Below are 24728 nucleotides of genomic sequence, written 5' to 3'. Positions count from 1 at the left end.
ATTCCTGGTTAAAGAAACATGCAACATGGCTAGAAAAAAAAAAGATTCAGATGAATGTGTGGTGCATAATCACAGATGAAGAATGCTATCCTTTGTTTTGTAGCTAACATATATTGCAATCGTACTGCTTTTGAGTTGAGACATGCTGAAGTATGTCACTCTTATGTAGCCAGCCCCATGTTTAGTTTATAATAATCATCTGCAGTAACTTAGTGACTAACTGTACTTCAGTATCTTCTCAGTTCCTTGCTGCACAATGTGTACTTTGACAAACCTCTACAGTTCCTCTCACTACGTTAATATTTTTCCTTATTTCTGGTAAAACCAACACCTGGTCTTTGAAGAGCACCATGTCGCCTGCCTCTTCCAGTTCTCTGTTGTGTGTGACAGCATTTTCTTACTGATTGATTACAAAGGATTTGGCTCAAAAGAGGAACTGATTGCTTCATCTGGGAAGTATTGACTTTTTACAAAATTGCTATTTACTGTCGGAATTACATTTGAGAGTAATGTTCTTGCCTATAGCTCTTCTCTGAAATGTTAGTATTAGATTATAGTATTATCCTGTGGTTAGCAGTAGATATTTTTTTGCAGTATTCTATTTATATACCCTATATTACTATACTCTGTACTTAATCTCTTTTTTCATTGTTCTGTCCTTCATAGGATGTGGCCAAATACAATTCAATCTTAGAGATTTTCATCTATCATTTATAAGAGTCTTACACCATTATTCCAATGCTAGAAGACTCTATCTACTGTAATCTCTTTAACATGTGAAAGGAGCTTGACTCACATCTCTGATAGCATATATTATAATCTGTTTAAAACTGTAAATTCCAGAGTGGAAAAAAGAAACTGAAAATCAGAAAATAATCTGGATGAATGATAGGTAATAGACGGGCACATGTATGTAACACATTGGAAAATTGTGGCTGTGTATTTGTGCATGAGCGTAAATAAGAGGGAGGGGGGGGGGGGGGGGGGGGGAATAACAAGTGAAAGAGCAAGAGGGAGACTGTGTTTCATATGCAACTGTTCTTGAACTTCATCCTTACAGTGTGACAAGGTTCATCAAAAGCGATTACCTCAATAGTAATGGACAAATAGTAAACTGCAGACTTGCTGTTATGATGCACCAGAAAATGGAAAATGTGTACAAAATACAGCACAAAAAAGAGACAAGAGACTGATGCTGCAAATATGGATACATACCAAATATGTTTAGTTAGTAGCACTCACTTCCAAAGTAGGGCCCATTTGAGTCCACCCACATCTGCATTTATTCCTTTCACTGCTTTCTACATATTTATGCCTGTGTGGGTGCACAGTAACTGGACCAGTTTTGCATTCCAATGGAGTGCAAAAGCATGCCTGTAATTAGTAAATTAATACCAATATACCGACCAATTTTGGTGAAACTTGTCACAGAGCAGGTAGGCAGTTCAAAGTTGAAAAACAATAATGTATTAATACAAATTAGCAAATAGTTCCTTAGTTATTACAGTGACATAATTCATTTTGTGTTGAGGTAGTGTTCCAGAAAATGTGTAAGAGCTAGTATATGTCATGTGGAATTGGTAGAAGAAACAGAAATTATTTTATTACTTGTGGAAAACAATATGGCCATGTGGTATCCCAAGTAGAGATGACTAAGCTGTCAAGTGATCCATTTTATGATGATGTCTTTTGAGATGAAATAATAATTTTAAAAAAATGAAGCCACAAATGTACTCAAATTCAGGTGGCATAATATTTAGGGAAAAATTTCTTCATTATTTCGTCTTTGATATAACACCCTTCTGAGATTGGTGCAAGTGCATCTCAGTCTTGATAAGGGCTATTTGGGTAATTATCTGTCAGCTGGCACAATTGTACCACATGTAAGTGATACCTATACCAAGTAGCCAAAAGTAAACCAAATGTTAAACTATTCTCTGCATACTCATATTTAGGAGCATGTTGTGAACCCCTAGGACTAAAATTTGAAAGTGCTTTTGAAATAAATTCACAAATAAGTATGAATGCTTAAATAAAAAACTTTTAGAAATCTGCTTTTTTCAGGTCAATGTTCTCACGTTTTCTTAACTGTATTGAAATAAGAAATTTTGTTACTTGCATAATTAATATCTTAAAAAATAAAAGAGGCAGTAATTTTATTTAATATTGTGCATGAAAAATGTCTCTATGAAATGGGGGAGGGGTTCTCGACTGACTGAAGACAACAATATATTTTGCATGAAGCCAGAGAGAAGCTATGGTAATTTCCAAATAAAACTGTTACATATATTCAATTTCCTGTGGGTCTTTAACCTAAAAGTGTAATTGTACCACGCTGTGAGCACATAGGTTGCATTTAAGGCATCATTCATGAAGCCAGTGATGTTGTGTTGGTGAGAGTGCATTTATTATTAAGATTTGCTTATGTAAAGAACATAGATTATTTTACAGTTAGATTTTTATCATTGTTTTCATGTTTAAAATATATAATATTTGTACATATGTAATAAATTATATGATAATCTTTATAATGCTCCTACTTTTGTATTTGAATAAAATTACTTAAAATGGTACATTTGAAGCTTTTCACATTTCTTTGATCATGACCCAAACCGTAAATTTTTTCTCTCAATTGATAATCTCATTCGTCTTGCAAACTGTAAAAGGGCATGTGTACTGACAAAATAAGGTAACTGGAAGCAATGACAAATAGTTATGTACAAAAGAACAATGAATTAACAATTCAGGAGGGATACTTTACTATTAACATTATGGAGATAGTTTTGAAAATTAATGAAATGGTCCAAACAAAATGAATGGGCTCTTTAACTTCCAAATGTTTTTGGAAAAACAGCATTTTGTCTATGGAGTGCATGACAGATTCTTTTGTAAAATTTTTTTTTGTTTATTCATAACACAATCACATGTTTATGACACAGTCCTAACCGGTTTCGGCCATACAATGACCATCTTCAGATGCTAAAGGCAGCATGTGCGGAACACAGGTTCATGTGTTATCAAACTCATTGACAATGAACCAGTGTTCAGTGTATGCCCCCTTTAGCAGCTGAAGATGGTCATTCTATGGCCAAAACCGGTTATGACTGTGTCATAAATATGTGATTGTATCTATGAATAAACCAAAAAAATTTTTACTTCCAAATGTACTACTTCCGAAAGGTAACTGAATATCAAGTTGTACACCTTTAACCTTTGGCATGAGTACAGCAAATAATGTGAACTACATGACATTACATCTCAACAATAATATCTTTGTTTGGATGGCCATCTTCCACAGTACCTTCTATACACTGATTGTAATTCGTTTTTCCACCTTAAGAATATTGCGGTTTAACAAAACATGAAACCAGATGCATGTTACTTTTATTTACAAAGCATCATCAGTGATGGTTGGCACTTATGAAATCTTTTTATGGACTTTGAAGTCAGCAGGTTTTTCCAATGTCTTTAGGAGAGGTTGAAGTGAAAAAATCTCTTTAACTTTCAACCTTCATATTTTTTGGCTTTTATGATTTCACTTTTTCTTTAGTTTCAAGTTTGTGCTTTGCACTCTATGTTTGTTGTACTTTGCACTCCATGTTTTCTTCAGAGACATTGTATAGTGTTTTATCTGTTTCTCTTTTGGCAAGAAGTCAACTTGTACAAAGTTTTACAACGGTGAAGTGAAGTACAAAATATACAACGGTGATTCCTGAAAGCTGAAACTTGTGAAGGTTGAAAGTAAAACCAAATTCTTTTAATTACAATCCCTACTAATGACAAAACAGCAGAACCTGTAAAAAGGAGCAATAAATGCCCACCACAACTGATGAAATTGTGTAAAGAAAAACAAAATGTGTCGGGCGTAACAGACTCTAGAACTACCTATATTTATAATGGGAAAAAAAGAAAACAACACAATTTGTACATCTCAACAAAAGTAGAATTTGAAAGCAGAATAGAGCGAAGGGATTAAAATGTTGAACTTGATGAAAGCAGTTCAGAAAGTGTCATCTGGCACCATGTAAAAGTGAAAAGCAGATTCAAACGAGATATGAAAACATAAGATGAGATCACCTATAGATCAGAAGAGATATGGCATAGCATATTTATGATTGTATGTGACAATAAATAAAACTATTATTTTGTGCAGGAGAAAGTAGTATTACAAAAAATTGCTTGTGCTCTATTTCACTGTATAGACAACTGCTAATGAAAAGCTTCATGTGACAACACCAATAATAGAGGAGGATAAAACCACTAGCCCATCAGCTATGAGACATATAAAAACTGTGGAAATACTGACAGAAACATGAAATAACTTTGAGGACTTGCAATCCCTTTGGTTTCACCTAAAGGCAAAAAACAGAATGGTACAAGTAAAACTGAAAAAAAAAAATCTGTTCAGAGATATGATACAAATAATGTGCATTTCACTGGACCCTGAGTAGAAAATTTTGATATACGTAATTACTCAATAAATCAAACACAAACTATTGTCATTGTTCTTACTGTTCTGAATTTTTACAGTTTAAAAAAATAGCATTTTAAAAGTTGCAATTATTCAATTATAAATTGCCACTACTTAGGTGTAATCTTCATGAATACAAAGGCAGAAATTAATTTATCCTCATTCATTTTTAGCACAGTCACATCTGCAAACAATAGTCCTAACAGAAACATCTACCTGGTCTTTTTTTACTGAGTGTATAAAGTTATAGTTTGTAATTAAGTTTGTAGCTGAGTTTATTTAACTTAGCATAGTCAATAATTAAGAAAAACCTATGCTTTGTCCCTAGACAAAAAGTTCATAGAAGGAATAACTAAGTATTAACATCCAGATGTACATTTTGAGGCAAGTTTCTTTTGTACTCTATTTTGTGCAAATAGCATTTGTCCTCTGTCACAGCTGTGGAGGTCATAATTTATCTAAAAAAACTTTCTGTTGTTAATTTCAAGCAATAGTGTCCAAATGATGTTGCTAGTTGCAAACAATAGTGCCCAAATGAAGGGATCAGTGGAAGAAACTGCTATCCCTCAGTTTGTTAAGGATTAGTCTGATCATTCTATTACTTGTATTTTTCAGTGCATCACATTCGGGTAACAAGTTTTTCCCTTATGCACCACTAGAAAGAGCTTTCTACTGTATAATTTATTTTGTTTTGTTGTATTTATGTTGTTGTCTTTGACTTTAACCAAACATACAAGTATAACACACAGCAACTCAAAATGTGCTCTGGCATGTTAGCACTTTCTTCGGCTGACCCCTTCAAATGTTAATCATAATCTGGAAATGTGATAAACTGGAAGGGAAGAGGGCAAAAACTAAATAACCATCAATATTTCTCCACAAACCAGAACTGAGCTACATTCATAGGAAAGTTAATTACATAAGTTAAAGATAACAAAAACAATGTATTAAATCCTTAATTTCCCTAATTTTTTTACATTTTTGTTGTGATCAGAGTGTAGTTTCTTTGGTGAAGCTTTCTTACAGCAAAATGTCACAAAGATATAATTTGTCATAATTAAGACACAAACTCCATTTTTAGCAGCAGCAAAGTGTAATAGTGACTTATTTAATTGTTTCAGCAGTTGTTCAGATAGACAGGAAGGTTTCATCATAGGACAATGTCGGTATCAACTTTTAAGTTTTTACAAAAACATGATTTCAGAAGAATTCTAAAGGGTCTTGAGGTTATGAAAATTGATAACTATGCAGTTTGGTTTGTCTTAAAGGAATAAAATGAAGTCATTTGGTGACAAATTAAGTGAACGCAAGCAATGAAACATTAATTTGATGTTTTTCTCCATCAAATAATCAAGTCATACCACTGTGTGATGGCTGGTGTTGTCATTGAGAAGAATACTGAAACATTTCTTGTTGTTTTTTCTGATTTCGCTGGGTGAAAATCATTTCAGTTTCAGTTCATCTTGGAATGCCAAAACAGTTTCCAGCTGATATGAATATGCATAAATTTGTCTCCTGTTACTGTGTTATATACAGATATTTTATTTCATCAGTTAAACTTTTTGAGCAGTTCCTTGCACCACTTGCCTATTTCTTTAGTGTTTCCCAGATTGCATTGAACATGTTGTGAACAGATTTTTTTTAAAGCTAAATGTTAATGTAAAATTGAATATATATCAGTTTTCAGTATGCTTAAGGATTTCTCCACGTCACTGCAAGTCACATTTGATGACTTTCAGACATTGTGCACACAAACATAATTTATTTATTTTTTATTTATTTATTTATTTTTTTTGACCTTAACAAAATTTTGACAGAAACATGACCATGTCAACACTGCTATGAAAATTGTAAAAAGCTACCCTATGGAAACCTCTGTGAAATTACTATTTTTTCCAAAACAGTGTCTTGAAAAGTTCACTGTGGACAAACTACTTGAACAGTTTCTGCCATTATTTTACAATAACAAATGACAATTTTTTACAAAAATAGTAATATCACATTTCAATAACGCAATACACTGCTCATTTTTAAACCTTCAAAGCTCTTACAAGGTCGATCAAGAGTAACTAATCCATAACAAGACAGTTATTGGGACTTAATATTTTGACATAATTGGATTATGTCTGCAAGTCACTTGTCTGTAGAGATCTTGTGTACCTCAGAAGACACTATTTTCTGACACACTGTGTATTGAAGGCTCAGAACCGCTGGTCTATATTCTACTGTTACACTGTGTATCACACAGACTCATGTTTATTGTTGAGTTGTTAACATTAAGATCAGATGATGAATTAAAGGCAAAATGTGCTATTCACAAGTGAATCCCACATTAGTTTGCAGTATAATTCTCATTGTGCTTTTCACTGAAGGGAAAATGGTTTTAAGAACTATTATCAGAACATCACAGAAAGAAACTAGTTTGGTGGTAGTGGATTATGGGATTATGGTGTGGAAAAGGTTCCTTTTTTGTGGAGGGGGAGGGGGGAGGGGGAATAATGATGTTACTGCCCAAAGGCAAAGGTGCTGCAATCATGCATCTGTTGATAATGGTCATCGGCATTGAACTGTTCTGTGCCATTAATTTCTCAGTGGAGAAGGTATGCACAGTGTGAACTGGCAAGCAATATTTCCAAATATGAAATCTACAGAAAAGACCTGGGATACATGTGTGAGATGAACCTCAGCCCACCTGCTGCAGCCACCAGTGACTCTCACAGAACTCTGCACAGCTCTTTCTCAAGGATGGGTTCAATTGTCAATAGAAGTTTAAAATCAACTGAAAGCCTGCCACAGTACTACCAAGTATCTATGGCAACTAGGGGTAGTATAATTGTTTTGTTTTTGGGAAGAGGTGTTCTGGGTTTATTACTTTTTTTATGTGTATCTTCAGTTTCAGAATGTTTATGGTTATGTCGTGGTTCCTATGGCACGCAAATTATCTTGTTATCATGCTTTACCTTGCCTGCACCCCTTCCTGAAATCTGTTCAGTAAATAGGCTCACATTTTCTGAAAATATTAAATGATTGTCATTTTTTATCAGCTGTTTAGTTTTACTCATATTTATTTCAAATGTAATTATATTTTCTTTGCAGTTCTGTTTTTCAGAACTATTTAACCAATCCATTATGAAAATAACAGAAATAATCCAGAATGAATGGATACAATTTTGATTTGACTGAACGCTTCACAAGCAACCCTGCAAGTCACCTATTACCAGAAGCATTTGGGTATAGGTTGTGTAAAATATAAGAGTGAAGGATGAGCCAAGGTGTTCACAAACACCTCTGTGAATGGTACACAAAACATCTGTATTAAAGTGTGTTTCGTGGAATGATTCACCCATGGCTTGTTCTGTAACATGAGCAATGATGCAATCTTCATACTATTGTGAGAATCATTTCCAGTTATGCATCAGATATTGTCATCAGTTGCATAAGTAGGCCTCTAAAATTCTCTCTTCCTGGATGTTGTACCCTGACTCAATGTTTTAACTATTCTTTTGCCTCATTTTTACCTGAATTTAGCATACCTTTCTTGATAAAATTAGATTACATTTCCATTTTCTCTCCTTTGTGTTTTGCAAAAAAGTGTGAATTCCATATGAAGTTCCTTGCTAAGCTACAGAATGCTGTGTGATCATAATATAAACTATTTACAGTCATGCTTTGCTTTTACAGTTGAATGCTGCAATTGAGAATCTGCAATTGTTACTTGACAAGAAAAATAAAGATATTGATGAATTACAAAGGAATGTGGATTTGTTTGATGGTGGTCTCCAGGTTCTAAACAAAGAGATTTCCACTCAAGGGAAGGAAATACTTCGTGTGAAGACTAAAGCACAAAACTGTATAAGGTATTTTTGTTTCACTGTACTATCTTAGAAATATGATTGTCTTTATTCCTGTTTTATAAAATAAAGCTTCTACTTATACTGACATCATGCAAATACTAAAATGTATGCACAGCATAGTGGTTGTGTAAGAAGTAAGATGTTGTGTGGCATCCAGGTGTGTTCATATAGTTCTCTTTATAAAGGTTTATAATCACCTGATAGCTTTAAAAGTATCAGTTCAATTGATAGTATGACTAATGCTTCAGAGAATGGGATATTTTGTGTGTGCATGTGCAGACACTCAGGCACATGTTGGGGGGAATTAACAGCAACATTCTGAGATCTTTTTTTCCTTCATATGTTCAGATAACAACTCAAATCTGTTTAACCAAAATGTAGTATTTAATCAAGATCAGCCTGCAGGTGTTTGTGCTTGCAAAACTCAAAAAGCAGTCAGTCAATTGACTTGAAATTCTGCAGCAATGTTGCATACAGATATGCTTATGTTATTGTATACCTATATATAATACATAAAAATTATGTAATATATAGAGGGGAAATGTTGTTACCAAAAATCTCAAAAAGCTCTTGACTGATTCACTGCATGTTTTTATACAATCTCTAATGAAAATTCTGACAGATACAGGCTGTAAATATATAAATATATATGTAATATATAGAATGGAAACATTGTTTTTAGCAGAAATATCAAAAAGTTCTTCACTGATTTACTTCATATTTTAAACACTTTCATGTTAGGCCTTCAGGCAGACAAGGAGTATATATTTTTTTAAACAATGATGTACAGGTTTTCTGTTAAAAAAAAATTCATTTGTCAGAGGCAGTTTTAACTATGGTGGAAGAGCATAGAAGCCTTTAGACACATTCTTTCTCCCATATATATTCTTTGTCATTATCTATATTTTTAGGCATAAACTGTATAATTTCATTTATTTAATTAATTAATTTATTTCTTTTTCCTTGACCCATGCTGTGAATATATCACAGGATATGGAACAAGTCAGTTTTACAAATTTGTTATGGTTTTATGTAAATAGTTCTAACCAGTTACATATTAAAGCATCTATGGCTTAGATTCTATTACAGAAAAATAAATTTTGCAGTTACATAAACATTATAGAAAAAATAAATCTCACTGAAAATATATGTTACAGAAAATATATTGTAGAAAAATAAATACATTTACAATAATAAATAGCAGGAACACAAATACAGATCTAGGAATGTATCTGAGATTTTTAGGTACATTGGTACTATTCATTGTGGTTCAGAGGTATAAAATGACCCTTTCAATAGGAATGGCTTAAAGTTTTCTTCAAACAAGAGCTCATCCTCTATTAAGCACTTAACATGTGAAGGGAGGGCATTAAAAGTCTTACAGCCACTGAAGTGGACCCCTTTCTGAACCATAATCAGGTTTGCCTGCTCTTAGTGGACATCGTCTTTTCTTCTACTATCGTGACTATGATACATACTATTAGGTTTGAAAAGTGGCTTGTTTTTCTTATGAAATACATCAGGGAGAATATATATTGTGCTGTGGATGTGAAGATCTCAAGTTCCTGGGAGAATTTTCTGCATTTGGCTCTAGTGTGGACTCCACTCATGATTCGTATGGCTCTTTTCTGTGCACATAGAACATTTTTGCAAGTGGCTGATTTCCCCAAAATATCATTCCATATGCCATAATGGCATGAAAATAAGCTGATTTAACGATTTCTGTAAGAACACATAAACATAAAGCTAAATTGCAGAGTTCAGTCTTCTGCTCAGATCCAGGATGTGATTTGACCATTTTAGTTTGATATCGCTATGTAGTCCCAGGTGTTTTGAACCATCTGCCCTAGCTATTTACCAGTCACATAGTTTTTCTCCTATTTCTTCATCTTTAGAGGTTGTGTGAAACTGAATATAGTTTGTTTAACTATAATTAGCAGAAAGACCACATATGTTAAACCAGTTCACCATATCCCAAAAAACCTTATTAAGTTTGTCTATTGAATTATCAATAAATAGTGTAGTGTCATAAGCAAAGGTGGTGAATTTACAATAGGCTATTTTCCTATGTTAAAAATATAGCTTACATTTTTGTTATTCAGTGTGATTATGACATTCAAATCAGATTTATAGTTAATATTCTCACAAAATATCTCATATGTTATGTAATTAAATCTTAAAAATCATTAAATAATCGAGAATTGCTCACATGATCAAAAATGCTCTGTTATTGCCCGAAACTCTGGTGACATCATAGACTTGGAGTAAGGTGAAGCTATACGTGTGTCACAAGAGTGTTATCTGAAGTTACTAGATCTTTCTGTACTTTTTCTGCAAATAGTTTAGCTGTTTAGTGATGGAAAATGTAGTTCCAACTTTTAAGTAACAATAGAAAGGAATTTTGTGAACGCTGATAATGGAAATATTGTGAAAATTGATGTATTTATGCTCCACTCATTTAGAGTGGTGATATGTGCAAGGATGGACATTCTTTTCCCTGCTCCCTGTAAAATCATTAAACTCGCTCAAAGGTAAGGAATTGTGGAACTTTTGCAAATCGGTCCATATCTTAAAGCTAAGATTGTTGACTATCAGTCATGAAATACGCCTCAAAGCACAATAATATTATTCTTGGCAAATCTTAATGCTGATTTCTAATATTCAAGGTACTCATCAGGGACACCACTAGAATCATGTGCTCTGTGGGGCAATGGATAGCATGTTTGACTATGAGGAATGGTCATAAACTTTTAAAAGTTTTACACAAAAAATGAAAGTAGCATTAGCAAGAACACAGTGTAGCAGTTCTTTTGATGGTGGGATGTATTGTATATAGCTTCGCATTAATCTTAGCCTGAGAAATAGACAACTAAGGATAAAGGCATATACTTTGTTTACAAACAATTACCTTTTTTGGGAAGCATTGCTAGTAGTGAAGATGTCACCATACTCCCATAGTACAGTGAGGTGTAGGACAATGAGGTTTTGTATGTGGAGAAGATATAAAGCATGTGCAACATGCAGGTAACACAAACGTAAGAGCTGTGCTGTTTGTGAGTGCAAACTAACGTCAGTGGTTGAAGCAGACTTAACTTCATCTTATATAAGATTATGATACTTCAAAAGCTTAAACAATAAGAATCCTAGCTGGACAGTATGAAGATAAAAAAACGTTGTTTCTAATAAAGTAAAAAATGCATGGTCTCATTCACTAGAAAATTTGAATGTGACTTGTGTGAGCAGCTATTGCAAATGTAAGTGCATGTAAATGCCAAGGAAAACACAATAATGCTCTGTTTCTAATCGGTGTGTTGAAGTTTTGTAATTGTGATTGGGTTTTCATTTGAAAGGACGGTCAATCTGATTTATAAATGAGTTAAAATATTGTCACTGTTTAGACTTGACCAGTGGCCTATGGTTACCTTCTTTCAAGAATTTGACAGTCCATCGCTTTACCAACTAAGCTACCAGTGATGTGCAAGGAAGTGGGTTTAATGATAACATTTACTAACGGTTTAATTTTGTCAACTGGCACTATCCTTCTTTGTAACATGAAAAAACGTATCTTGGAGATTAATTAATATTAACTTCAGAGTACATGAAATTTTTAATGAAGTAAGGGAACTGAAGCTTGACGTGGTGACATTTTGCTGGTACAGTGCAACCAATCTTTATGCACCTTCTCATTCTTTGAAACACTCAAAAACAATTTGTCAAGAGTTTTATGGATATATTTGTACAGTATGGTACTAATCCATTTGCAATCTGTTTTCCTAAATGTAAATTCCAAAATAAGACATCACTGTGAATTAGCTTTATGATGGTAGAAGCAGGGAGTTAGCCTATCATGTCACAGGCATCAAATGGCTCGAATGGAGTGTTTTAGTGGGGTTTCAAATTATTTGAATTTCATTTCCGTTTTTATAAAAGAATACTTAAATTCAGAAGGAAAAAACCCTGTTATGAGCATAAAATAACGTAATTAACCATTTAAGAAGATTTTCAGAAAACAGTTAAATACACTGTTGTCTGTACAAAGAGGCAGATCGTTAATAAAAGTAAGGGACCCAGAAAAGAGCCTTGAGGCACTCCACATGTGATGGCACCTCATTCCAATGATGCTGAGACAGTTTGTCAACTATCCAATATAATGTCCTGTTATCTGTTTGAAAGGTATGAATCAAGCCACTTAACTGCTGCACCACTTATACTTATAAACATAGCCTTTTGTGAAAGTATTTGGTGACTGACACAGTCAAATGCTTTAGATAGATCACAAAATATTCTAACCATCTTTTTATTGATAGACTCCCAAGCATTGGCAACATTTATCTCCTGTTGATAGCCCATTCTGAAATCCAAACTGACTTTTGCTGATGATGTTATGCTCACCTAGGTGCTAGAGTTTCTCTAGAACATAGGAAAACATGTCAGTAGTGAGATTAGCAAATAGTTTGCAGTATCTGCCTTATCTCCTTCTTGTACAGAAGTTTCACAACTGTACGTTTAAGCCTTTCAGAAACTATTCTTTTATTATTTACATTTTATGGCCTTCATTGGACCACTCTGGCCAATTTTATACAAAGAATTTTTCAGTTTCCTGTGAGCCCAGTACTTCTTCATTTTCTCGGATCTCAGCCTCCTTTCTTCATTGGAAATCACTCTTCCTATTGTCTGTTTGTTGATTCTCATTTGCAGTCTGGTTTGTTTGTCAGTGAGTTTCCTGATTTTGTCAGTTTTGTTTCATAGGTCTTCCAATGTAATCTGTAGCTCATCCATATCTTCCTTGATTTCTGTAATTCACTTAATGTTGCACTTACTATTCCACAATTTTTCTATTATTCTTCTGATGATCCTGTTCTCTGGTGTTCTGATTAGATGTCCTAAAAATGAAATGCCTTGCTTCCTGATTATACTCATTACCAGTTCTATTTCCTTGTAGACTGTTTCAGTTGTAGCTACACTCCAATGTCCATGTTTATGGTACAATTTGTTGATGTGTGTTCTGATTATTCTTCTCTCTATTTTGAGAATTTTGTCTATTTGTGCAGTGTTAGTTGTTTTGAAGATGGTTTCACTTACATATTTTATTTCTGGTTGAGTGACAATTTTGTAGTGTTTTAGTTTTGTTGCTACCGTCAGGCTCTTTTTGTTGTAGGTGTGATATTGTGCTCTAGTCAGTTTGTTTATTCTGTTATGCCATGTTGGGTTTTCATTGAGGTTATATTTATGATTTCTCCCAGATATTTAAATTTATCTAAAATTTTGATTTCTTGGTTTCCTATGGCAGTTTTGTTAATAATTGGTGGGTCAGTTAACATGATGGCTGTTTTTTTCAAAGGATATTCCAAGACCAATTTTCTGTGCTATTTCCTGTAGTGAGATAACTTGTTGTTTGGGTCCCTGAATACTGTTGGACAAGAGAGCAAGGTCATCAGCAAATCCTAGACAATTTAAACTTATGTTGTCTTTGGGTCTTCCAATTTGTATGTTCTTTGGGTTAGTCTTGTACTATTCGCTCATTATGTATTCTGAAGCACAGTTGAACAGCAGGCGCGCCAAACAATCTTCTTGCCTAAACCTGTTTTCATGATGAATGGCTCAGAGAGTTCCCCCTTGAATTTGACTTTTGATACAGCGTTGGTTAAGGAGAGTTGTATCAATTTGATTAATTTCGTATGGAGCAGGAAATTTCTTAAGATTTTTAACATTGAAGGTCTATGGATACAGTCATATGCTTTTTTAAAGTACACGATGGTTATTACAAGAGGTTTATTTCGTTTCTTGTAATATGCTGTGGCTAATTTTAAAGTGATGATCTGTTCTGCACAGCTTCTCCAAGGTCTGAAGCCTCCTTGGTATTCACCTAATTCTTCCTCTAGTTGCTCTTTGATCCTCTTGTATAGGATTGTGGAGAAAATCTTGTATGTGCAGTCTAAGAGAGAGATACTTCTGTAATTATCTGGGTTGCTTTTATCTCCTTTTTTGTCAAGTGCGTGGACTATGGCTTTGGTCCAATGTTCAGGAAACTTTTCTTGTATCCATATTTTTGTTAGGGCTATGTGTAAAAATGTTCGAACTGTATCATTGGCATATTTCCACATTTCTGCAAAAACTTGGTCTTCTCCGCATGCCTTATAATTTTTCATCTCTCTGAGTGCTGTTTCCACCTCTTGGATTGTTGGAGGATGTATGAGACCAGGCGGAGTCTTGATGGGTGTGTCTGTATTAATTGCTAGAAGTTCCTGGGGTTCTTCACAATTCAAAATTTTACTAAATGCTTTTGGCATGATTTTGGCATTTTCCTTGTCGTTATGTGCCATTTTTCCATCTTACCTTTTCAGTGTTAACATGGGAGGTGCAAATTTTTGTAATTGTCTTCCAAAAATTTTGTAAAAGTCTCTGGAATCGGTTTTATGGTAATTTTCTGCTATTGACTTGATTAGAGCTTTCTGTGATTCTCTCTTGGTTTGCCTGATAATTTGTGCGAACTTTTTCCTGATGTTTTTGCGGTTGATTGCATTTTCTTCTGTTTTGTGTGTTTGAAATTTTAACCATGCATGATATCTGGGTTCCTTTTATCTCCTTTTTTGTGGAGTGGGTGGATTATGGCTGTGGTCCAGGGTTCAGGAAACTTTTCTGTTAGCCAGATTTTTGATGGGCTATGTGCAAGGATGTATTTTGTCACATTCTGGGTTTCACCAGACTTGTCTTTTACGTGGGTTCAATGGGGCTAAATTTTCTGTTTGTTGCCTGAGAATTTGAACCAGTTCTTCTAAATTATCTGTCAGTTTTATGCTTTGTGTGACTTCTCTATATTTCTAATTAATTGGTGGGGATCGAAGTTCCTCTTTCGTTTATTGCACTTGGTTTCTTTTTTAGTGGTGTGAATTTAATTTTGATTTTGAGAGTGTCATGATCTGAACCTGTATCTAACCCACTTAATACTTAAACACTGTAAATTTCTTTGTGGAAGAATTTGCCCATAAATACATGATCCAGTTGCCATCCTCCTTTTCTCCAATCAGGATGTTTCCAAGTTTTAAGTTTGTTTGGCCTCCTTTGGAAGTATGTGGACTTTGAGATCAGTTTGTGTTCCCTACAGAGTTCAACAAGTCACTGACCATTCTTATTTGTTTGCTTATGTGGAGCCCATTTCCCAATGATATCCCGGTATTTCTTTTCTCTTATGAGTTGGGCATTGAAGTCCCCTAGCAGGATCTTAACATTGTTAATATTTACTTGGTTTATTGTTTGGTCAAGGAGATCCCAAAACTTTAATGATATCCCGGTATTTCTTTTCTCTTCCAAGTTGGCCATTGAAGTCCCCTAAACAGCATCTTAACATTGTTAATATTTACTTGGTTTATTGTTTGGTCAAGGAGATCCCAAAACTTTTCCATCTCTTTCCTTGTCTTTGTTAGAAAATTCTTTTCATTAGTAGGGGCATGGGCATTAATAATGGTATAAATTTTTTTGGATGCTTTTAAACTCAAAGTTGCAATTGTGGGGGAGATGGCTTGAATATTGATAATCAAATTTATTATTTTCACATTGACTATAAACCCAGTTCCAAACTGGGGACATTCTTTCATAACCCTTATTCCAGGTTTCCCATTGTAAATTCTGTAGCCTTGTGATTCGAATGGTTCTTCTGGAGTATTTCTCATTTCGTGGAGTCCTGCTACTAAAATTTTCTGTTTATCTAATTCATCCGTCAAATTCGTTAGTTTTCCTGCTTTAAGTAGAGAATTAATATTATGAGTTGCAATGTAGCTGATCTTGTTTGATCCTTTTCTTATGAACTGGTATAAGTATGGGGGATTGCCAATGCTCTGACTCATTGACACCTTCTAGGTGGCTATCCACCAAATCCGATCGATGTAGCTATCTCCTGCACACTTGGACAGGATGGTGGAAATTTTTTCCTAAAAGACCTTTCCATGGTTGACTTTCGAAGGTAGTTAACCTTGGGTGGAGCAAGCTCTGATTTATTCTTTACTTAAGTGATGCATCAAAAATGTAGAAAAAAATTTTACTTAAAAATTGCTGCAGTAATATTTTAATAATTTTCTAGATATGTTGCTAACTCCAGTAGAGTCTTTCCTTTTCAATGATTTAATGAGTTTTTTTTTTAATTTCCAGAATAGTAACTTGTTACTTTGATCTGTTGTAATGTGCTAGGTAGACTGGCTTGCAGAAAATTCATGGCTTAATTTATTGAACCTTGTGATCTAATTTGTTCTGTCGCTGTTGAAAAATGTATTGAAAATATCACTAATTGTTTTTGGATCACTATCAAAATTATCCTCATGTTTTATTTTTATATTTTCTCTGCAAACTGAATGTCCTTTTCTTCCTGTATGGTTTTGTTAAGAATTTTATTGTACAATTTGTAATACCTAATATTATTTGGAGCATCTGATCTCTTGGCTGCTGAATAAACCTCTCTTTTCATTCTACAAGAAATTTTGATGCCCTTAGTAGTCCAGCAATGCCCTGTTTTGTTTTCTTCCTCATAGATGGTTTTCACAGAGATAGGAAGGTTGTATTTCTTCTTATTGGCTTATGTGTGGAATTCTACTATAGACTATATAATGTGTATTTGCTATAAGAATAAACAAGGCTTAAGGCCAGAGGGGGGAGGAAGGAGAGGAGGTGGAGGGAGTGGTGGGAGAAAATGGACATAGAGAGCAGAAAGGAAGAGATTGACAGAGGGAAGGAGCAGGAAGAGATGGAGAGAGATGGGGAGAGGAGAAGATAGATAGAGAAAGGGGGAAGGAGGAGGAGATGACAAAGAGAGGGTGAGGAAGTGTGGACAGTGATGGGAGGGAGAAGGAGATTAGGATGTATATCCAGTTCCCATATGTATTAGAAATGTGTGCTTTCTCTTTTCTTTGTTTTCCTTGACCAGACTGAGTCACAGCATTGTGAAATTATACACACATTTATTGTCTTCCAATAATAACTAAGGACATAAAATAATACTCAAAAATGAAGGGACACAGAATATTTGTTTTGTTATTTTTAAATCATTCTCTTACTGAAGGTCATTTTCAAACTTTCAAGAGATCTCCTCCATTTCAGATTAGAAATTCAGAACACACAAGGTGATACTGGACACAGTTCTTTTTTAATATTATTGCAATTATGTCATTACTCATGTGTACAAGCAGAAATTTGTTTCACATCATTTCTTAGCCTGTATTGTATTGTATTCCATATATATGATCCATGTAGTGTAATATAATGATGTTAAAACACTGTCATGGTTATTTCATTGATATCTGCAGAAAGAAAACATTTTACACCTAAGGGACAGAGCTAGTGACTATTAATTTTCTTTGCTCAGACCTGAATTTTATTAATAACATTAAGAAATTTCTGGTATGAGTCCATGATTATCATGAATATTTTATGAATAAAGCTTTATGGATCACTAAATAAAATGTCTTCATTTATTATGACATTATGAGCTCATGAGATATCTGCAGTTAAGACAAAAAGAACATAAAGAGTGACAGATGTTTGTTATATAACATTAAGATTGTTATTAAGTGAACTTTCAAAATATATTTTTAACTTTTTAATTTTTTGGAGTGGGACATTGGGTAACAAATGCCTCCACTCTTTATGTTCCTTTTATCTTAACTGTTGTATCTGATTATGGGAGTTGCTGAAACATCTTAATGAATAAAGACATTTTCTTTACTGATTTCCGTGATTTTATTAAAAAAAAAAAAAAAAAAAAAAAAAAAAAAAAAAAAAAAAAAAAAAAAAAAAAAAACAACATTAATTTTAATTCAGTGGAACTGCAGTTCAACAGAGAGTGTGCATGTAATACCATCGTTATGCGTGCTCCTATGCACCAGGGACTGAGTAATACTTGAGGAGTGCACTCATGCAGCAGGAACATATGCACATGCACATGTGTACAATTTTGGTGTAGACTTACAGATATGCACCAGCAATCTGCAATGTGAAATACAGTTATTATGATGGCTAAATGATTGTCAGCCAAAATATTGTGGCAAGATGTTGATGTCCTCTGGCTGCAATCCAGAAACCTCATGGAATGACTATCACTATACATATTAAATAAATAATTGTATCAGTATTATGAAAAGGAAAGTTGCTAATCACCATATAGCGAAGGTGCTAAGTCACAGAAAGGCACAACAAAAAGATTGTCACAATACAAGCTTTTGGCCATCAAGGCCTTTTTCGAAAAAAAATGACAGACACACACACACACACACACACACACACTTGTTTAATGGCTTTGCAGTAAAATTTGCAAAATATTTCTCCATTACCATTTTGTGTGTTCTGCATTTCTAAATTCTCAACAGTTTATGTAAGATTAACAGAATTATTGATTAGTTACAAGTTCTGTCATCTGTAGTGTGTTGGTCATCTTCAGTCACTATGTTAGTGTATGATATCATGGTCTGTCTTATTTGTTAGTTTAAAGCAAAGAACAATGTGGTACTTAGTGACCTCCTGTGTTATCATCCTGGATTTTCTGTACAAGAGAAATCGTTACTGTGCCATTAAACTAAAAATGGCTCCTTGTTTGCTGTATTTGCATTTTGTATTTGCATGCCATATAGGGGAATGTGTTTGCTGTGCTTGCTTCAACCTTGAGATTGTTGGATCCCACACGACACTGAGCTGCAGGCCACCATTTCTATTAAGGATGTTATCAGTGATTTTTATTTCTATGGCTTCTTTTATTACTCAATCTGAGAAGCTGCTAGTGTGAGCTACAAAAGGGGTTTCGTCAAATTTGATCTGGTAACTTTTCCAGAGCATGCGCAGCTAACGTGGATTTTTTGGGATAGTGTAGGTGATGAGACCGCTGGTACTCCTTCCTACATTCTTCTACAGTGCTCAATGTAAGATTGGCCACACTCACAAAGTAGTTTGTAGATCCCAGGTGTTCTGAGAACTGCTGCATCTTTAGGTGGTCTCAGTATTTGTCCAATTTTTGTCAGAAGCCTGAAAGATTGATTTGATCACTTCATTTATTTGGTGATCATTGTAGATATTGTTCCTGAAGACTTTGCATAGGCGACAAAGCTCATGGGGCAGATTATTGGCAACTAATATCATTCTTGCATGATATATCAATGTTTGCATAACATAGCACACTTCTGTGCCAGCTGATGATGGCTGATGGTGAACAAGTAGAGATAAGTGTGCGTAGGTTTTCTGCAGACATTGCAACCAAGGCATCTAATTCTCTAACAGCAGACTAGGACATCAAGGACAGGCAGTGCATCATCTTTTTCTTCTACCGTAGTTACTGTTAACACAGTTGAAATGTTCCAAGAACTTGTCAAGCTTTTACATCTGTGAGGCCAAATGATGAATGTGGCATCAGTGTATCAGAAGAAGCAACTAGGCTTTAATGGGGCCATGTCTAAAGCAATATTCTTGAAATTATCCATAAAGAGATTTGCAACAGTTGGAGCTAAGGGAGTTCCCATTGCAATGCCATCCATCTGATCATAATACTGACTGTTGTACAGCAAAAAAGATGACCTGAGAGTGAGCCTAAATAGCTCAAGCTCATCACTTTCAACAAACTGGGATATTGTGTCCAAAGAATCTTTTATAGGCACATTTGTAAATGGCAGCACAACATCAAAACTGATCATAATATCACCATTCAATAAGTCAACAGTTAATCTGGCTGATAAAATTGGCAGAGTTCTTAATACAATATTCACAGTGACCTACATACAGAGTGAGATTGGCCAAGTACTTAACCAACTTGAATATCAGTGAACCAGTTGTGGTTATGAGGAGGGAGCTTGTATATCAGTGAACCAATTGTGGTTATGAGGCAGCAGAAGGGTGTCATCCTTGTAGATGTTCAGTAGAGCATAAACAAGTGGTCTAGGTGCCTGAGGAAGAGGATTTGTGACCTCACTATTTTCCAGTACAGAGTGCTTAAGAAGCTCATATGGCTGTTTTCTTATTGTTGATGTTGGGCTGCTTCTGGAAGGGACCATATTTGTGTGAATATAGGTCATATGCAAATATAGGCTGCACCTAAACTTTTGACATGAAATTATGGTTAATAGGAGATCTCAAATATAGGCCGCACTGCTAAATTTACCTCTGATTACAAGGTAGTACATGATGCAGACACTAAATTAAGTTGGCAACCCTACGTAACAATTGAGCAACTTCAAATTATCAGCTATGTATCTTGCAAAGGAATGCAGAAAATGGGAAGGTGGAAATACATTTCATGTAGATGAATTCAAGAACAGCTACTATATTTGTGAGTGAGGTATACAGTTTTTTCTGCTATTTTCTTATTAAACTGTTGATGGTTTACAAAGGTAACTGCAGTAACTTGTAATGGTATTAATTTAAGCCCACAAGAAACATGTACATGTCATTTTTAAATGATGATTGATGATCTGAGGGGAAAAAATCTAAATTATAGGCTGTGCCATGTGTTTTCAAGCTAAAATTTAGGAAAAAATTGTGGCCTATATCCGTGCAAATATGGTGTCTCTGTCCAGTGGTATGCAAATCTTTGTACCATAATCTGTGTATTTCATAATTACAGCTGAGTTACCCTTGTCAGCAGGAAGAACTACAATGCTTTCATCACTGCATAGTACGTGCAAGCCATTGCGCTCAACCCTCGTCATGTTGGATAATAGTAGCTTAACTTTTGTGAGAATACATCAAGAGTTGGCTGTAGTTCGCATCTGTGATGATATTTGCTGGGAAAAAGTAACCACATCAACCCAATCCCAGCCCACAAGTGCTTCAGTGAAACAGTGGACAAAACACAGAATGGAACAAGCTGTATTCCCATGATAGTAAAGCCGCCAGCACCTAGCGTTACCTGACATCCAGCCCAGAAGCGCACTGTTTCACAATCATTGGTACGTAATGCAAGAATAACATCTGACACATTAATCTGCCACATGAACTGAGCTACATACACAAGGGCTTCAGAAACAATGGCTAGAGCATTCACCAAATAAATGAAGTGATCTCAAGAAAGAACCACTATAAGACCATTGACGAGGAGCAGGAAAATAAACTTGCTGTTTTGCTGTTCTATGGTTCTATGTTTGACAAGATAAGCTACCTACTGAGAAATACACAAAATCAAATGAATCTTCAGGCCTCTGACAAAATCAACAATTTCTGAGATCAGTTAAAGATGTGTAAGGTCTCAGAACACCTGGGATCCACAAGATACATTGCAAGTGCGGCCAGTCTTACATCAAACAAACAGTGCACAATGTAAAAGAATGCAGGACATAGTATGAGAGGTTTTATCACCTATATTACCCCAAAAAATTCACTTTAGCTGATAATGCTCTGAAAAGCGGTGACTGTTTCAAATTTTATCAAATCACTGTCATGGCACACTAGTGGCCTCTGGGACTGTGAAATTAAAGATGCCATCAACATAAGGATCATTGATGACATGCTAATAGAGACAGTGATCTACAGCTCAGTGCTGCATGGGATCCATTTATTGCAAGGGTGAATCAAGATCAGTTAACATCAAGTCAACATACGCCATATATGGTGATACTGAGAGCACAGGTGACATCACAACTGACAGCTAGCATATTAAGGGTATACTTGCAGTGCACTGGCTGTCGTACCACTTGGCAATGGCCAATGAGTGCTTGGTCGAAAGCTTGTGGCATTTTAACTACTTGACACAGCTGGAAACCGACGAATATTTTATTCAATTAATGGTGTGTTTTGCTCCGGAATATTTTATATTATTTCTTTTGATAATTGGCTTCTGGGCAGCAGCATGGTCCTGAATACTTGGGCCCAACACCAGTCTACTGATCATCCAGCCTTTGATCTCTGTTGCTGACCTGGATTGGAGTTCATCTGCAGTAGTTACCAAGGATGTCTACTAACTGTTTGACAGTATGTTTTAGAGTTCAGTGATCCTTGTCAGTTAATTTCTTATAACTTCCAGAGTGGAAGTTTTTTTAGAGCTTCGCTTGTGTTTCACATTTGAGGGACATCTTCAACACGACTTGTTATTTAGAGTTTCATAATGTAAAAACTGATATTCTACGTGTAGTTGATCAAAGTAATTGAATGATGTGGCCCCTTTGTGTATTGCTGTTAACTTATCAGCTGAGCAAGCACCTTGAGGTTTCTTGTAGTTATTGGACTAGTATATTGGATGATCATGTTCTGATTATTATGACTTAATTTAGTCTAAATAAATTTTAATGTGGTAGTATAGATCACTGCAAATCAAGTGTGACACAGATTTCAGCCTTTTCCATGCTGTGAATTGGAATACATGGTCAGCTCAGTGCAAACAATTTTGTTTTAGTAGGCTACTGTAGCTACCAGCATCAGCACCAAATGGTGCATGTGCATCAGAAGTACAGTAGCCATTTGTTCTGTTATAAAGAAAAGAAATGGCAGTTTTCCATTGTGAGACATGGTGTTGCACAGGGAGAGAAGTGTGAAGCTTGTGAAAATTCCTTCACAATTATTCTTCCAAGCATATGAGTAACCATACTATGTTTTCTACCAACCACAAAAAATTATCTTGCAGTATCTGTTTGTTACAAATGTTGCAACACAAATCACAATTCAGTGACCGAGCATCAGCTGTCTTGTATTTTTACAGTGTAGCTGAACTTTGTAATATTTGTCAAGGAAGTATCTGTGTTTATGTTATGAAAGTAGCAATATACTGGCAAAATAGATTGTGTTTTCCAATGCTATGCTAAATGGTGCTTTGTTAAGTGCATATGAAGTAGGTTTCACTAAGGTGTGCAAATTTAACTCATCTGTCTTCATGGCCTAACAGAAAACGTATCTGTGAAGATTCATCCATTGTGCCTGGGCTCTTATATACACTTAATACCCTCAAATGCATAACATGATGCCAGAAAGTACATCTCGTGCATGATGTCTGGAGACTTTCGTCAAATATGTCACCATCCCTCTCCATGCAACCTTGCCTTGCATGTTTTCTGTCTTTCTTTATCTATCATTTTATTCTACATTCTGAGATTTCTTTTGAGTTATCTCCAATCTTTGGGCTAATGAGACCAGCAGATTCTTATTAGTGTTCGGACTATGAATTTTTGCTGTTTGTGTTCTATACCTTAAATCTCAGTGATTACCCTGGTTCGGGATATGGACTACATTCCTATCACTTTCTTCTGGTTAAGTAGCTGGCTTCATATTTCCAAAGATTATACTTTCAGCCTTTGTTTCTTATGTAGCTTTTGTCTGCACTGTTTCAGTTGTTCCTGTGTTAGACTGTAGTAGGTTGATGTAATCAATGGTAAACATTTTCTGAATTCCAGGGCGAATGTCAGATTTCATCAAAACATTGGTTACATTTGCAAAGAAGGGTCTGTGTCAGGGAAGGGGAAGGTTAATTTGAGCATTTTTGTTGAGCAACAAACCTGATTTTATGACATTGTTTTGTAACTGCCATGCTATTAATCTTATTTTGAGTGACTTGAAGACAAAGGTATTGCTTCTTTCCCTCTCTTTCTGAGGAATAGTAACTGTATGTTTAACTGTGGCAAAATTTTGGAGAATTAAATGTGGAATAAAATATTTCCTCTTCTTTCAAGCTGTCATCAAAGTTCAAATGAGGACAGCTCATTTTGTTTTATCACAAGATAGAGGAGAGAGAGTCATGGATATGATAAGCAAGTTGGGATGGTAGTCATTAATACAAAGGTATTTATTGCTGTGGTGAGATCTTTTCATGAAATTTCAATTTTGTTGACTCTCACCTACATAGGGAGAAATGACCCTCAAGATAAAAAAGAGCCATCAGAGATCATAAAATCTTCTCTACAGCTATTCATAAAGAACCAGAAGGCCTGACACTGAGCATAAATAAATTATAAACTCTCAGCTAGCTGTATTATGGTCTATAAACTTACCGTGTTCCTGTTATCAGTTATGAGTGGTGGGGAAATAATAAGCAAGGAAATAAAATTGGAAATGTCACATCTCTATCAAAAATACCAACACATAAAATTTGAGGGAGCTTCCCCAATGATTTGTCACACAAATAAAGGTGCACATATCAATATAGATTTAATCCTGTATGACTTTTCTATTTCTTGTAGCTGGTGGGGGAAAAGAGAGAAGAGAAGGCTTGTATACAATCTTTCATAAATTTTGGAATTTGTTTATTTTTCCCCTTACCTTGTAACAAGAATTTATATAAAATAAAGGAAAGGCAATCACTCATTAGCAGGTGAGTGATGTGTGGCACAAAAACACACCCAACAGAAAACAGTACTTATACTAGCTTTTGAGCCCTTAGTAGAAGTACACACATAAGTGCACATAACCACACAGACACCCAGATGCAGATGCCTATGACCACAGAGAGAATTGCT

At 35.0% G+C, this 24728-nt stretch overlaps 1 protein-coding gene across 4 annotated transcripts in view; it reads left to right on the top strand.

The window, feature by feature from the left end:
• Positions 1-24728, top strand: part of LOC124802923 (golgin subfamily A member 6-like protein 22) — a 323612-nt gene that overhangs the window by 280855 nt on the left and 18029 nt on the right. For all 4 annotated transcript variants that reach the window (XM_047264007.1, XM_047263998.1, XM_047264015.1 and 1 more), the window contains one exon: positions 8153-8328. In XM_047264007.1, coding sequence (XP_047119963.1) covers positions 8153-8328 — 176 coding nt within the window. The remainder of the gene's footprint in view (positions 1-8152; positions 8329-24728) is intronic.

Source organism: Schistocerca piceifrons, chromosome 1 (genome assembly GCF_021461385.2).
Source record: "Schistocerca piceifrons isolate TAMUIC-IGC-003096 chromosome 1, iqSchPice1.1, whole genome shotgun sequence".
Taxonomy (NCBI): domain Eukaryota; kingdom Metazoa; phylum Arthropoda; class Insecta; order Orthoptera; family Acrididae; genus Schistocerca; species Schistocerca piceifrons.
This window is presented reverse-complemented; position numbering and strand designations above follow the sequence as displayed.